The sequence below is a fragment of the Mixophyes fleayi genome, chromosome 1 (genome assembly GCF_038048845.1).
Source record: "Mixophyes fleayi isolate aMixFle1 chromosome 1, aMixFle1.hap1, whole genome shotgun sequence".
NCBI classification, from domain to species: Eukaryota; Metazoa; Chordata; class Amphibia; order Anura; family Limnodynastidae; genus Mixophyes; species Mixophyes fleayi.
In genome coordinates, this window is record NC_134402.1 from 315,446,630 (window position 1) to 315,460,543 (window position 13,914).

At 42.1% G+C, this 13,914-nt stretch overlaps 1 protein-coding gene across 2 annotated transcripts in view; it reads left to right on the top strand.

Moving 5' to 3' along the window:
* Positions 1 to 3,530: 3,530 nt before the first annotated feature.
* CCNB1IP1 (cyclin B1 interacting protein 1) overlaps positions 3,531 to 13,914 on the top strand; it is a 49,409-nt gene continuing 39,025 nt past the window's right edge. The window contains exons 1-2 of one of the 2 annotated variants that reach the window (XM_075192164.1): positions 3,531 to 3,615; positions 6,030 to 6,345. In XM_075192164.1, the coding sequence (XP_075048265.1) occupies positions 6,049 to 6,345 (297 nt within the window). In that variant the 5' untranslated portion in view covers positions 3,531 to 3,615; positions 6,030 to 6,048. The remainder of the gene's footprint in view (positions 3,616 to 6,029; positions 6,346 to 13,914) is intronic. The other variant, XM_075192155.1, reaches the window with a different exon arrangement.

Here is a 13,914-nt window from a genome sequence, read left to right on the forward strand (position 1 = left end):
CGCCGCGCGGATTGGTAAGTGTTTCTGTTTGGCTTTTTATGGCTGGCGCGCGGCAGAGGAGGCAAAGTGAGAGGGGGCAGAGGAGGACAGAGGAGAGTGACAGCATGACAGGAGAGGGACAGAGGAGAGTGACAGCGTGACAGGAGGGGGACAGAGGAGAGTGACAGCGTGACAGGAGGGGGACAGAGGAGAGTCACAGCGTGACAGGAGGGGGACAGAGGAGCTGGGACAGCGTGGCAGAGGGCAGAGGAGCTGGGACAGCGTGGCAGAGGAGGGGGACAGAGGAGCTGGGACAGCGTGGCAGAGGAGGGGGACAGAGGAGCTGGGACAGCGTGACAGGAGAGGGACAGAGGAGCTGGGACAGCGTGACAGACAGGAGGGGGACAGAGGAGCTGGGACAGCGTGACAGAGGGCAGAGTCGCTGGGACAGCGTGACAGAGGGCAGAGGAGCTGGGGCAGCGTGACAGAGGGCAGAGGAGCTGGGACAGCGTGGCAGAGGAGCTGGGACAGCGTGACAGAGGGCAGAGGAGCTGGGACAGCGTGACAGAGGGCAGAGGAGGGAGACAGAGGGCAGAGGAGCTGGGACAGCGTGACAGAGGGCAGAGGAGGGGGACAGCATGAGAGGGCAGAGGAGGGGGGCAGAGGTGTTGGGACAGCGTGGCAGAGGAGGGGGACAGCGTGACAGAGGGCAGAGGAGCTGGGACAGCGTGACAGAGGGCAGAGGAGGGGGACAGTATGAGAGGGCAGAGGAGGGGGACAGAGGGCAGATGAGCTGGGACAGCTTGACAGAGGGCAGAGGAGCTGGAAAAGCGTGACAGAGGGCAGAGGAGGGGGACAGCGTGACAGAGGCAGAGGAGGGGGACAGCATGGCAGATGAGCTGGGACAGTGTGACAAAGGGCAGAGGAGGAGGACAGCGTGAGAGCGGCAGTGGAGGGGAACAGCGTGACAGGAGGGAGACAGCGTGACAGAGAGCAGAGGAGGGGGGACAGCGTGACAGAGGGCAGAGGAGGGGGGGCAGCGTGACAGAGGGCAGAGGGGGCAGCGTGAGAGAGGGAAGAGTGCCTGGATGCAGAGGGGCATTTTTGCATACAACTAAATAAGCATTTCTGTCCTGACCTAAATACTTATTACAACCCAACTACTTCTAAAACAGGACTGCTCGGTAATTATTTTGGAGGGGTGCCTTAAAAAAATTATGGAGACTCTAAGGGTGCCGCGAACTGCAAAAGTTTGGGAACCACTGTACTAGCTTATATAATATCATAAACCAGGCACATGTATAAGTATATAAATGAAAAAATTAAAATCATACGAGAGCTCCCCCTGGAGTTGGAGGATGTCCCGACACCCTCCTACTCTATGCCACAAAGATAACCCCAAAAGAATAATAACAGTGCATTGTAACTAATGCACGTGCCCGGCTGCTAGATCTCGACCAGGATGAGGTGTACCGCCGCAACTCGTGAAATCGACAGCATCATATCCAATCTGTTTCTGCCTCCGTGTAGCCCCTGGGACTGGTGAGCACATTATCATTGCAGGAGTGAATAAACACTTGCTTTATTTTGCAATCTTTCTGTAGCTGTAACAGTTGCTGACAATTTAATATATATTTGCAATGACCCCAAAGGTCAATATTTACTTATTGGAGGAAACTAATTCAAAAATGTATAACTCAAGAAATACAAGAAAATAATTACAAAAACGTACATCTTCCCTTCTAATCCATGCAATTTTCCCCAAGCTAAACTTTTATTTTATTTTTTGCAAAAACTTTTTTATTGAAGAAAAAGAAACAGAAGGAGCAACATGTTATACAGTGTAACAAAAGTAATATCATACATTGTACAAGTGATTCAATGCTGCTACAAAATAACAGTTCTACGCATGTACAAAAAAAAGAAAGTCAGAAATAAAAAGTTCTAATAACCTCTGTAGCAATTAAAGAGGTCCCAGGATAAAAAAAATAATGTCAAGATGCCTCTGCAATGTCAGAGGTGCGGGATAAACAGGTTTATAGTATGATAATATAACAAAACAACACAAAGTATGGGGTGTGGGGGAAGGGGGAGGTAAAGAGGTATCACATGGGCCAGGGACCTAATAACTGGAGATGTTGGGTGTATATAGGTTAAACTATATTAAGGGGGGTTCAGGCAGTTATTGTAGTTTGTACCGTAGTGAATAACAGCTATTTAGACAAGCTGGTATATTTCTCGGTTTATTTGAATTCTAACCATCTGATCCAAATGGCACAGAGATCTTCAAACCTATCTGAGGAGGAGAGGATTATGTCATCCATATTCCTGTAAAACTCAAGTCTTGAGAACCACCACTCTTTTAGTGTTGATAGAGAGGTGGATCTCAAATTAATTGGAATCTTTGCATTTGCAGCACGCTTTAAATGTTTCAATAGGTATTTTTTGTATCAGGTGGCTGGTAAAGTAGTCTAAACTTGTTCTAAATGAAAATAAACTGCACTTATTGGACCTCATTTAGAGTCGGACGCAAAGTCCGTTTTAGGCGCATCCAACAAAAAAACACTATCATGCATGTGCAGAAAGCACCAAATCCCCCTTCATCTTGGACACTTGCGCCTAAAACAGACTTTGCGTCCGACTCTAAATGAGGTCCATTATGTTTTAAATAAGCAAAAGAAAAAAGGTAGTACATTTTAGTACATTTTTCTTGGCATGCACTAATAGAAGGAAAATAATTATTAATAAAATCATATAAGGAGGGAGGCACAGCCAAACACTAATAGCGTTAGGACACAAACCAGCATAACTCAGCTAAGAGGTATGAGACACTTCATGTGTGTGTGTGTGCATATATGTGTATGTATGTATATATATATATATATATATATATATATATATATATATATATATGTATATACACAGAACTCTTTGGGGCGCTTTTTACCGATATTACGGTATCGGTAAAAAGTAACACAGATTTTTTGCTCGCACCTCTATGGGGTGCAACCAAGAATCAGCGTCACTTCTGTACAAAAAAAAATATGCGCGAGGTGTTTTGCGGCCGTTCCGGAAGCAACTCGGGCAGATTTTTTATTACTTGAATCTGTCCTCATAGATGCAAGAACAACTGTCAGTGCTTATACTTCCGATTGCAAATCTGAATGTATGTAGCAAAATATAAGTATGAGGTAATATTCCATATTTTAATCAAAATATGCTCTAAAAATATGAACTAATACCTCACTTTGCAAATAAAAAAAAAAAGAGTAAAATTTCTGACACAAAACAGCACGAAAACACTGGCAAGTATGTCTATGTACTAACAGTAAATATGCATGTTATCGTATGTCCACTAAACAGCAGCTCAGACTATAGTGATAGCTCAACGCAATTACCGCAAGATAATGTTATCTTAATACAATCCTTATACGCCCGTGTCGCCACGGATAATGGACAGAGCTCCTGACAAATCACAGCGGCCGTCTCGTTGTCTGACGTTGCTGTGATTGATGTGGTGGATAAGAGCTGCTCTGCCATTGGCTGGTTATGTTATACTGCGTAGTTGTTAATATACGGCGGACGGCTCGGTGCTGCAAGGCTGTTGTGTCTTCTCAGTCTCCCTTCACTACATGTGTAAAACTAGTTCACAATTATTCATACTGTGTAGCAGTAGGCAGTCTGCAAACTAATGCGTGTCTGCGTTGCTTGTAGAATAAACGCATATTGTACATATATTGTCTGGACCATTCATAGCAAGTAACAGGAAATTACTGGTGTTCTCTGAGGAAATGAAATAGTAAATGTGAAAGGAAATGCTGTAGTTAAATGTTTAGCTGGAAACTTGTACACCGACCTGTGAAAACCTTTATTCTTTATTGTATGGAGCCTTCAGTAGCACTAGTTTAATGAAGCTATTGTCCTAACATGGACTAAATTTATATAAATGTTACATTTGTGGATAAATCAGGTACTCTCCTTTATGCTTATAAGTATAAATATTCATATATTATTATTAGAGATGAGCGGGCTCGGATTCCGCTAATCCGAGCCCACCCAAACAGTGCGGATCCGAGCACTGTTCGGATATTTCCGGCGGGCAAAAAATTGAAAACGAGGCTCTGTCGTCCAAGTCTCGCGTCCAATCTCGCGAGGGGTGGGAGGGAGGGCCCAGAACAATTCCATCTTGTACCTCTTTTTTTGGCATTATGTGCTCAAGCTACCTCGGTGCAACCTTTTGGCCTAAAAACAATATTGTGAGGTGTTCTGAATAGACTGGAAATTAGTGGAAATGATTGTTATTGAATGTTATTAAGGTTAATAATAGCGTAGGAGTGAAAAAAAAAAAACACAAAACTGGTTTTTAGCACCTTTTTATGCTTTTTTAAAAAATAAATCAGAACCAAAACCTTTCGTCGGATGTTTTTGCAAAACAAATCACAACCCAAAACCTCAAGCTAATCAGAACCCAAAACCCAAAACACTAAAAGTGGCCGGTGCACACCCTTAATTATTATATATTAATATAAACCACCAATCTAGAGCCACACAGATCACTTAACAGAAACAAAATTTACTTCAATACAAGACCAAACATACTTTTTTAAATATATACAATTGCACATGGTTACACAGTGTTTTCATATCATTTGTGTATCCAGTGGACCCCCTTGTACCGAGATCCTAGAGGGATGCTGTGAGTGTCTCAGTTCTGAGTGGACCTCCAGACAATAACACTAGTTCCAGGTGGGCATATAGGACACAGCACTACCAGGATTCTGTCTGGGCCCCTTATTCCAATTTAATAGACGCCATGGTAGGGAAGAGGGGACTGGGCACTGGTGCTGTGTTGTGTGACAGGGAAGTGTTGGCAAGTGCGCCCAGCACCTCTTCTGTCGCAGACTGGCATACGGCTGCATATGGGCTTCAAGCAGTTCCTTTTGGCCTGCTGTATCCCCTGTTGCTATGTCACTCTGTGTAGCCCTAACCTAATATTTCTAGGTTGCAAGCATTCCTTTAAAAGCATTATTTTAACAAATTGCATTCATAGCCTATTCTGCATTTGAACCAGGAGCACAAAAAATAGGGGTTGACATAGTTATCTATTGTGTGCAGACAGGGCCCGATCAAGGGTACCAGCCGCCCTAGGCTTTTACCGCCGCAGCGCCCCCATCCCCTCGCTGCTAGCTGCCTGTCAGGACAGCCACGGGCGCTTCTTACTGTGGTCACGTGAGATGCGGAAGTCATGATCTCACGTGACCACAGTAAGAAGCTCCCGCGGTCGTCCTGACAGGCAGCTAGCAGCGATCGCTGCCAGACTGCCTGTCATGTAGTGACAGTCGGGCTGCCCCCTTTACACCAGGGGCGATCCCGATGATGCAGGCCCGGCGCTGCCTAAATTAAAAAAAAAAAAGACAGTGAAAAAAAATGAATCTCCGTGACGCTGCGCCCCCCAGGCTCCAGCGCCCCAGGCTGCAGCCTGGTCAGCCTATTGGCTTGTCAGGCCCTGTGTGCAGATATTAGATCACCTGTGCTTATATACCCATAAAGGGTACATTCTGACAGTTGTTCACTGGAAGATGCACACAACTTTAACACTTCAAAATAGTGAGCAAAGGTCACAATGACAAAAGATTTTAGACAAAAATAGAAACACAGAAAAAAAAATACAACATGCAATGTTCATAGTCTATCCTGCATTTATTATTACTGCAGTGAATACTACTTTGACATGCGTTCAAGCTGTTTTCATCTTCCATTATCATGCCAGCTCTTGTCTATAACTCAGCTTAGCATTGCAGAAGTTATTTTGTTCAAAACCTGGCCTTTAAGTCCTGGGATAGAAAACGAGGCATATATACAATGTGCAACTTTTTATTTTCTTCAAGATTTATTAAATTTTCTACTTGTTATGTTGGTTCAATTTTTAAATTATAGGTAACATATTTTCCAATAAAATGTTCTTGGTTGTAAAATATATAGCTCTACATGCATGTGTGAGTTGTTAACATTATTGTATAAAGTGGCATATATTACTTTGTGTCTTGCAGGTAATTCTGTCTAGCAGCTATGTCAGTATGTGATGATCTTTTACTATGCAACTTTCCCAAGTGCCGGGTAAAGTTATCTGGTCGTGCCTGGGTCACAGCTTGCTCACATATTTTCTGTGACCAGCATGGAAGTGGAGAATTCAGCCGATCCCCTGCTGTCTGCCCAGCCTGTAACAGTACACTCTCCAGTAAGCTGGATATTGTACGAACTGAGCTTAGCCCTTCAGAAGAACATAAAGCTATGATGCTGGCTGGTTTACGCCCGGAGATTGTTTTAGATGTCTGCTCTCGTGCATTGGTATTCTGGACCTATCAGGTAAGAAGTAAAGAGCAGAAGGCCAAACCTACAATATCAACAATTACATTTTGTCTGCTTAGAATCTAGGACAACCATAAGCTAATATTGTTTGAAAGTATATGTTTTCAGCCTTTGTACACATTGATGTTTTTTCTTGGTGTGCAATAGAGAATGAAAACAGATCGGAGCATGAAAAAATTATATTTGCATAATTTTTCATTTCCCAGTGGTACATACATGCCAAAAAATATTGTCATTGTGGACTTTACTCTCGCTTCTTAAAAGTCTTCACCTGTAAGAGATGTAATTCTCTCTTTGATGACCTTCTCCATGGTGTATTTTATTACCTCTACTTTCTATTTTGTTATTGGCAGTCTCAGCTGACTATCTACATGGACAGCCAGTCACAAAACATTAAGGACTGGGTCAATGCTATAAACTGCACCATGGAGATGGTAGTCAAAGAACAACTTGTGCCTGTTTCAAGGAATGAGTAAGATGGATGGATTCCACATCAAATCGACAGAGGGTTTCAAACTGAACATTTCAGATTGTAATTAAATTTGGTATAATAAATGCTACCATGGGTGTAAAGAAAACCCCCAAATCTTAGGCTGATATGTACACTGGTTTTGAATTTATATGCCTTTAAAGCTGCAATTTTTTTAGTGCATTTGTAGCTCACCTAATTGAGCTAGAGACTTGGGCAAGGTCTCATTTTTATGGGCTTTTATATGATATATAATACAACAGTATGTTTCAATAAAAAATGAAATTGTAAAATTTTCAAAATCAAAATTTTGATTTTCTCAAAAAGCCATATTTTTTAATTTTTGAAAAACATTTAAAAAATTGTTCATACTGTTGTTATTAAATCTACAAAGTTATATTTTGGGATCATCTGCTACAAGAGCTTTCATTGTGGACTGTTTGTTAAAATAATGAAAATGAGAACTATCTAGGCCTGTTCGTTACTTTTAATTTAAGTCACTTAACAATTGCTTTGATATATATTATGTACAATGACACAGTGGGCTAGATTTACTAAACTGCGGGTTTGGAAAAATGGAGATGTTGCCTATAGCAACCAATCAGATTCTAGCTGTCATTTATTTAGTGCACTCTACAAAATGACAGCTAGAATCTGATTGGTTGCTATAGGCAACATCTCCACTTTTTCAAACTCGCAGATTAGTAAATATACCCCAGTATGTTAATAGTGACATATTTTTTTTTAATTGTGTTTATTGGAAGATTTCTATAACACAAACAAAAATTAAAACAAAAACAAAACAAAGCAAAAAAACCAACTGACATATGTTATGTTAACAAGCATTTGCTAATCTAATCAATGAATTGACATATTAAACAAAAGAAAAAAATAGAAAAGCGCACATCTCCTTTACCAAGAGAATTATACCATCACAAATCAATCTTATTTAAAAGATATTTATTCTTATTAAAAAATATATATTGTTTTCATAAAAAAACATATACCATAACAATTTATACACTAAAAAATAGTCCAATTATTTTTCGGGATAAAGCGTGCTTTGTTGTTCAAATAATGTCACTCTATACCTACAGTGCACTTGTAGGGAACCATATGATTGAAATGAGGTTCAAACTTCATTAATTTGTTACTCACACACACAAAAAGGATTTAAACAATATTGTCTCCTTGGATCCTCGTTAAATAATATTGTCTCCTTGGATCCACTTTAGACTCTAATAGCTCACAGGAACTTTGTTTCATTGGAACTGAAGAACAAGGTTATCCGTTTTCCAGGGGTGAGTTTAAAAACTTGACATACTCCAGCAACAGCTTATTTCGCTATCAACTGCAGGGGCCTCTATTCTCTTAGTAGCTTGTTAGGATATAGTTCCAGATATAGTAGCAATATAACACATATGTGACAAACTTGTTCCCAATGTAGAGAAAATAAATGGTAATGGATCCACAGTAAAGTACTTTCCTCTCCTCCTCAGTTGATCATGTTATTTGTACATGCTATTCTTACAACAATATCTGACTAGTTTCTCCACCTTAGCATGTGGTTTCAATTGACATATTAGTTATCCAGGTTAAAAATATAGCAGCAAGTAAGGTAAATGGTTAACTATAGGATATAAACAATTATTAATGAAAGCGCTAACATAATAGCAGTTGTTCCAATACAGTGATTTGAAACATATTGTGACAGGATGGACTGCCTATGCCACCCTGTCTTTTGTGTTGCTGGGGACCAGTTGGGCTTGCCTTGCCACCATCCCCTTTCATTCTCCCAAATGCACCCTCTAACCACAGCGGGAGGGGCTTAAGCTGCTGCCACCACTGGACTCCTTAGCACATCCAGAACCACATCCTTTTAGGTAACTGTCATTGCTAGTGTACCCCTTCTCTGGGCACCCCTGACCTCTTCCTGTAGATCAGGGTTGCTGTAGATGGTTTCCCCGCTGGCCTAACACACTGGCCAGAGCTGCTGGGTAGCGGGCAGAGCAGTGGTACTAGATCAGGCCTGTCCAACCTGCGGCCCTCCAGGTGTTGTGAAACTACAAACCCCAGCATGCTTTGCCAGTAGACAACCTGTTGATAGCTGGAAGGGCATGCTGGGACTTGTAGTTTCTCAACATCTGGAGGGCCGCAGGTTGGACAGGCCTGTACTAGATGCTGGGTCCAAACCTCAGACAGCCGGATAAAGGATTAGAGTTGGGTACTCCACTGTAATTAAACACTCTGCTTTTTCAAATGCGACACAGATGGTTCAGGGTTGGGTGCGTTTAAATGAGTGGCCTTGGGGGTTTCTTCAGTAATTAAAGCCCACCCTTTAGAGTTTCTTCACTAATTAAAGCCCACCCAAACTTGTCCCTGTAAAAGGCGGGCCTGTTCAACACAATTGAAGTATCTTTCCACATGGAGTATTTTTCCACTTAAGTTAACACGCCTGCGCGGAAGTGGGAGCAGGCGATGTCTGTAGAATCTCGTCCCCAAACACACCTGAAGGGGAACGTGCATTCCTCTAATGAAGTGAACTGGAAAAAATATTGTTTTTTTTTATTTTCTCAGATGTATAGTGCCTCAATAAATACAATTTTCATGAATCACTCAAAAATGAAAGCTCTTGTACCAGATGATCCCATCATGATCCCAAATTAAAACTTTGGAGATTTATTATCAACAGTATGAATAATTTTTGAGATGTTTTGAAAAAATTAGAAAATATGGCTTTTTGAGAAGACCCTCGCCCAACTCTCTAGCTCAATTAGGTGAGCTACAAATGCAATTTAAAAAAATGTTAAAAGCAAATGTTTTGTTAAAAAATTGCAGCTTTAAAGGCATATAGCTTCAAAACCAGTGTATATATCAGCCAAAGATTTGACGTTTTTATTGATACCCATGGCAGCATTTATTATACCAAATTTAATTTAAATTAGAGACGGTAAGTTAGAATTTTTTCTAAAATTGTGTTGATTTGATGTGGAAAAACCGGAATGTAAGAATTATAGTATGAGCTTGTGTTCTCACCTTAAGTCTTGCAATCCAGGAAAAAAAAACGTTTGAATACTTATTTGTGCTTATACAGTGTTTTGAGAAGTTGTTCAGCCCCCATCCCCTTTTTCACACAGGCTGTAATTATTTTTTAGAATACATTTTTTTATTTGTGAGTCACAGATTCTTCTTCACAGAAACAACCTCCCCATCCTAAAAAAGAGAGCAGATAGTAAGCCAAAAAGTCAAAGACAAAATTCATCTGGAGTTTCAGATTTTTGGCAGAGGATAGTAGGCTTTTGTCATGTACACCATGTTTGCATCAATCCTGAGAAGATTGCCAGTCCTTGCTGCTGAAAAGCATCCCCATAACATGATGCTGCCACTTCCATACTTTATGGTGGGGTTGGTGTGGCTTGTGTGCAGAGCTTTGTTTGTACCATACATACCTCTTAGTATTCAGCCCAAAATGTTTCACTTTAATATTGTCAAACCACTATCTTTTTCAAATCCTTTTTTTAGCAAGGTTAAACATTTTTTATGAGACATGGCTTTTTCCTTGTCAGCCTTCCATAGAGAAGACCTTTTTTTGTGAAATGCTTTGTAGACTGGCTGTCCCATTGCAGGCTTCTGTAGTTTGTTTGCCTCAAAGCTTTTCTGATATGTTTCCTTCTTATCCGGCAACTATGTTTAGCTGGATGGTCTGATCTTGGCTGTTGCTGTAGTTTCATACTTTCTCCATTTCTGTACAATGGCCTGAACTGAGCTACGAGGGATGTTTAGTGCCTCTGTAGTGGTCCTTCTCAAGTTTGAGCCTCTCTATAATCATATTTTTGACTTGTTTGGGATGCTATTTTGTCTTAATTTTTTAGGCTCCAAACTTAAAACACCTCACAAGGTTTAGTACTATTGTTTTCTTCACCAATATTTTTTATTAAACCATGTGTAAATACACAAAGCAACCAGAAGATATTACACATGAAGATTACTGTATACAGCAGAGAAAACATTATCAGCATCAAGTGTCACTTTAACAACAGTGAACTGTGTTGAAATAGTATGACAGAAATGGCCTGGAATGGCCATGTGATATAGATATCAGTAACAAGAAAAAAAAAGGAAAATAAAATATGAAACCTAGAACGTGCGGGAGCTATAGTACTGTTTGTAAATGTCACCTTTGCCATGTGTTAAACCCGAAAGTAGGAGCTTAGTAAGGCAAATAAATGGCTGAGAAGTTGGTGCAGTATGGAGGGTTTGGGTGTTTTGGAGAGCTGGGGAGATTTCGGGGCAGCACGATGGCTAAGTTAACACTTTTGCCTTACAGCACTGGGGTCATGAGTTCAATTCCCGACCATGGCCTTATCTGTGAGGAGTTTTTATGTTCTCCCCATGTTTGTGTGGGTTTCCTCCGGGTGCTCCGGTTTCCTCCCACACTCCAAAAACATACTGGTAGGTTAATTGGCTGCTAACAAATTGACCCTAGTCTGTGTGTCTCTGTCTGTGTGTCTCTGTATGTCTCTGTCTGTGTCTGTTTGTGTGTGTGTTAGGGAATTTAGACTGTATGCCCCAATGGGACAGGGACTGATGTGAGTCAGTTCTCTGTACAGTGCTGCAGAATTAGTAGCTCTATATAAACAAATGATAATAATAATAATAATATTTTCTCTCAGGCTCAATAGGGAGGGTGCAACTCTGCTGAGTTAGATGATGCAGTGGCGCACGCAGGGGGGGTTTCTGAGTCTCCAGAACCCCCCCCCCCTTCGCTAACTAAGTGGCCGCCATAGCGGCACTATCCTATACAGCAGCCGCGCGCTGTCAAAGAAGCGTCCGCGGCGGTGCTGTATTGTATACAGCACCGCCGCGGACACTTCTTTGACAGCGCCGCGGCTGCTGTGTAGGACAGCGCTGCCAATACGGAGCTTAGTGGCAAAGAACAGCACTGCAAGATGCCAGTCACAGCCTCAAGCCCTGTGCATTGGCTTTAAAAATCCCACTCACCGATTCTCTGGCATTAATAAGACCTGATACCACAAGGGTGGTATCCTGTATTTCAGTCACCATTTGCATGACCCATAGCTGCAGGCTGCAGTGCTTTTGTCTCTGCTGTGACTTGACTGCAACAAAACACATGTCAGCAAGTCATAATTTTCCTAAACAATCCTAAAAATATGGTGTGTTTGGGTAGAAATTCTGAAACCCAGAATAGTTCTAACCCTTCTAGTTTCTTTTCCCAGTAAAAATTGAGTGGCAGGACAACTTTCACCTACCTCTTTTGCCCGCCCATCTTTTTGGCGTATACAATTCCCATTATCACGGTATCAAATAACTGAGGCCTACTTACTGGTATTTGCGCAATTAACAGGGAGACGCAGAGTCTAAACGTGCCCCTGGTCTTCGCCAGGGTCCCCCTCAAGGAAGTTTGAAGTTAGCTGCAGAGACACGCAGGTCGCGGCCCTTCAAGTTAGCCAGCAGTGAAGTAATAGGTGAAATAGCGTAGTCAAGCAATTTGAGGTCATGTTGTGCTGGAAGCGAGATACAATAGGATCAGGAAGAAGCGTAGTCAGGAAGCCAGAGGTCAAACCAGGAATGCAGTAAACAACAAAGAGAAATCCACAAGGAAGGTCAGGGAAAGCCGAGTCAGAAGCCAATGAGTCAGTCTGGATGCTGGGAAGCACAAGAAAACGCTGGAGCAGAAGAGACATAAAGACCTTGATACTCTGGCACCAGAAGGGCGCCAGGGTCTCCCTTAAATAGATGCAGCAGTAATCCCATTGGTAGCAGTGGATGTCCAGTGAGCAGCTGACCGACAAACAGCGTCTCGTTTTCCTAGCAACGAAGACGCGCGCCACCACGCATGCGACCGGAAGTGGAAAGACGTCATCTGTCTCGTTGCTAGGCAATGAGACGTGCCAGGCAGGCAGGGAAGCAGGCGTCCGTCCCTGGCACTGAGCGAATGTGCGGGGACGGTGCCTGACAGTACCACCCCCCTCTCTTCTTGAGGCTGAATCTTTAAGAAAACGAGCCAATAGTCGCGGGACGTTGATATCTTCCTCATAAACCCACAATCTTTCTTCAGGACCATAGCCTTTCTAATGGACAAGGTATTGATGGCGACCATGAATCTAACGAGTGTCCAGAATATGACTAATTTCAAATTCATTGTCAGAGGTAGAAATGGCAGTAGGCAGAGGACAAGAACTAGAAAATTTGTTGAGTACCAGGGGTTTGAGTAGTGATATATGAAAGGTATTATGAATCTTAAGAGAGGGGGGAAGACAGAGTCTGTAGGTCACAAGGTTGATGACTTGGATAATAGAGAAAGGACCGATAAATCTGGGAGCCAATTTCAAAGATGGTACTCGGAGTCTGAGATTCTTGGTGGAAAGCCATACCTTGTCTCCAGTTTGCAGAATAGGATCAAACCTACAATGATGGTCAGCAGCACGCTTGAATTGTTGAACAGATTTTACTAGAAGTAGAAGCCCAGATATGAGACCAATCATGAACCAAAGAGTTGGCAGCCGAAACAAGGTAAGTAGGAGAGGAATCAAAATCAGGTACAATGGGATGAGTTCCGAACACTGTAAAGAATGGAGAGGAACCGGAGGAGTCATGGACGTGGTAATTAGGGGCGATCTAAGCCCAGGATAGTAGATTGCACCAGTCTGAGTGATTCCCAGAAGAAAAACAACAAATAAATAACTCCAAATCTTGATTAACACATTCCATTTGGCCGTTGGTCTGAGGATGATATCCAGATGAAAATTTCATGCCAATTCCCAACCCGAAATAATTTCCTGCGGGCAACAATGCAGATGAAAGATCTCCCTAATAAAGATTTGAGCCAGTTTAGGTGCAGAAGGGAGTCCTTTTAATGGAACAAAGTGAATCATTTTTGAAAACCTGTCCACAACTACCCAGATGGTATTAAATCCGTTACTGAGAGGCAGGTCGGTGACAAAATCCATCGAAATACTAAGCCAAGTACGTTCTGGAACAGGAAGTGGCATAAGTAACTCGGCAGTAGAACGTCCAGCTGTCTTATTCCGTGCACAGATTTCACAGGAGGCTACATATTCCTGAACATCGGCACG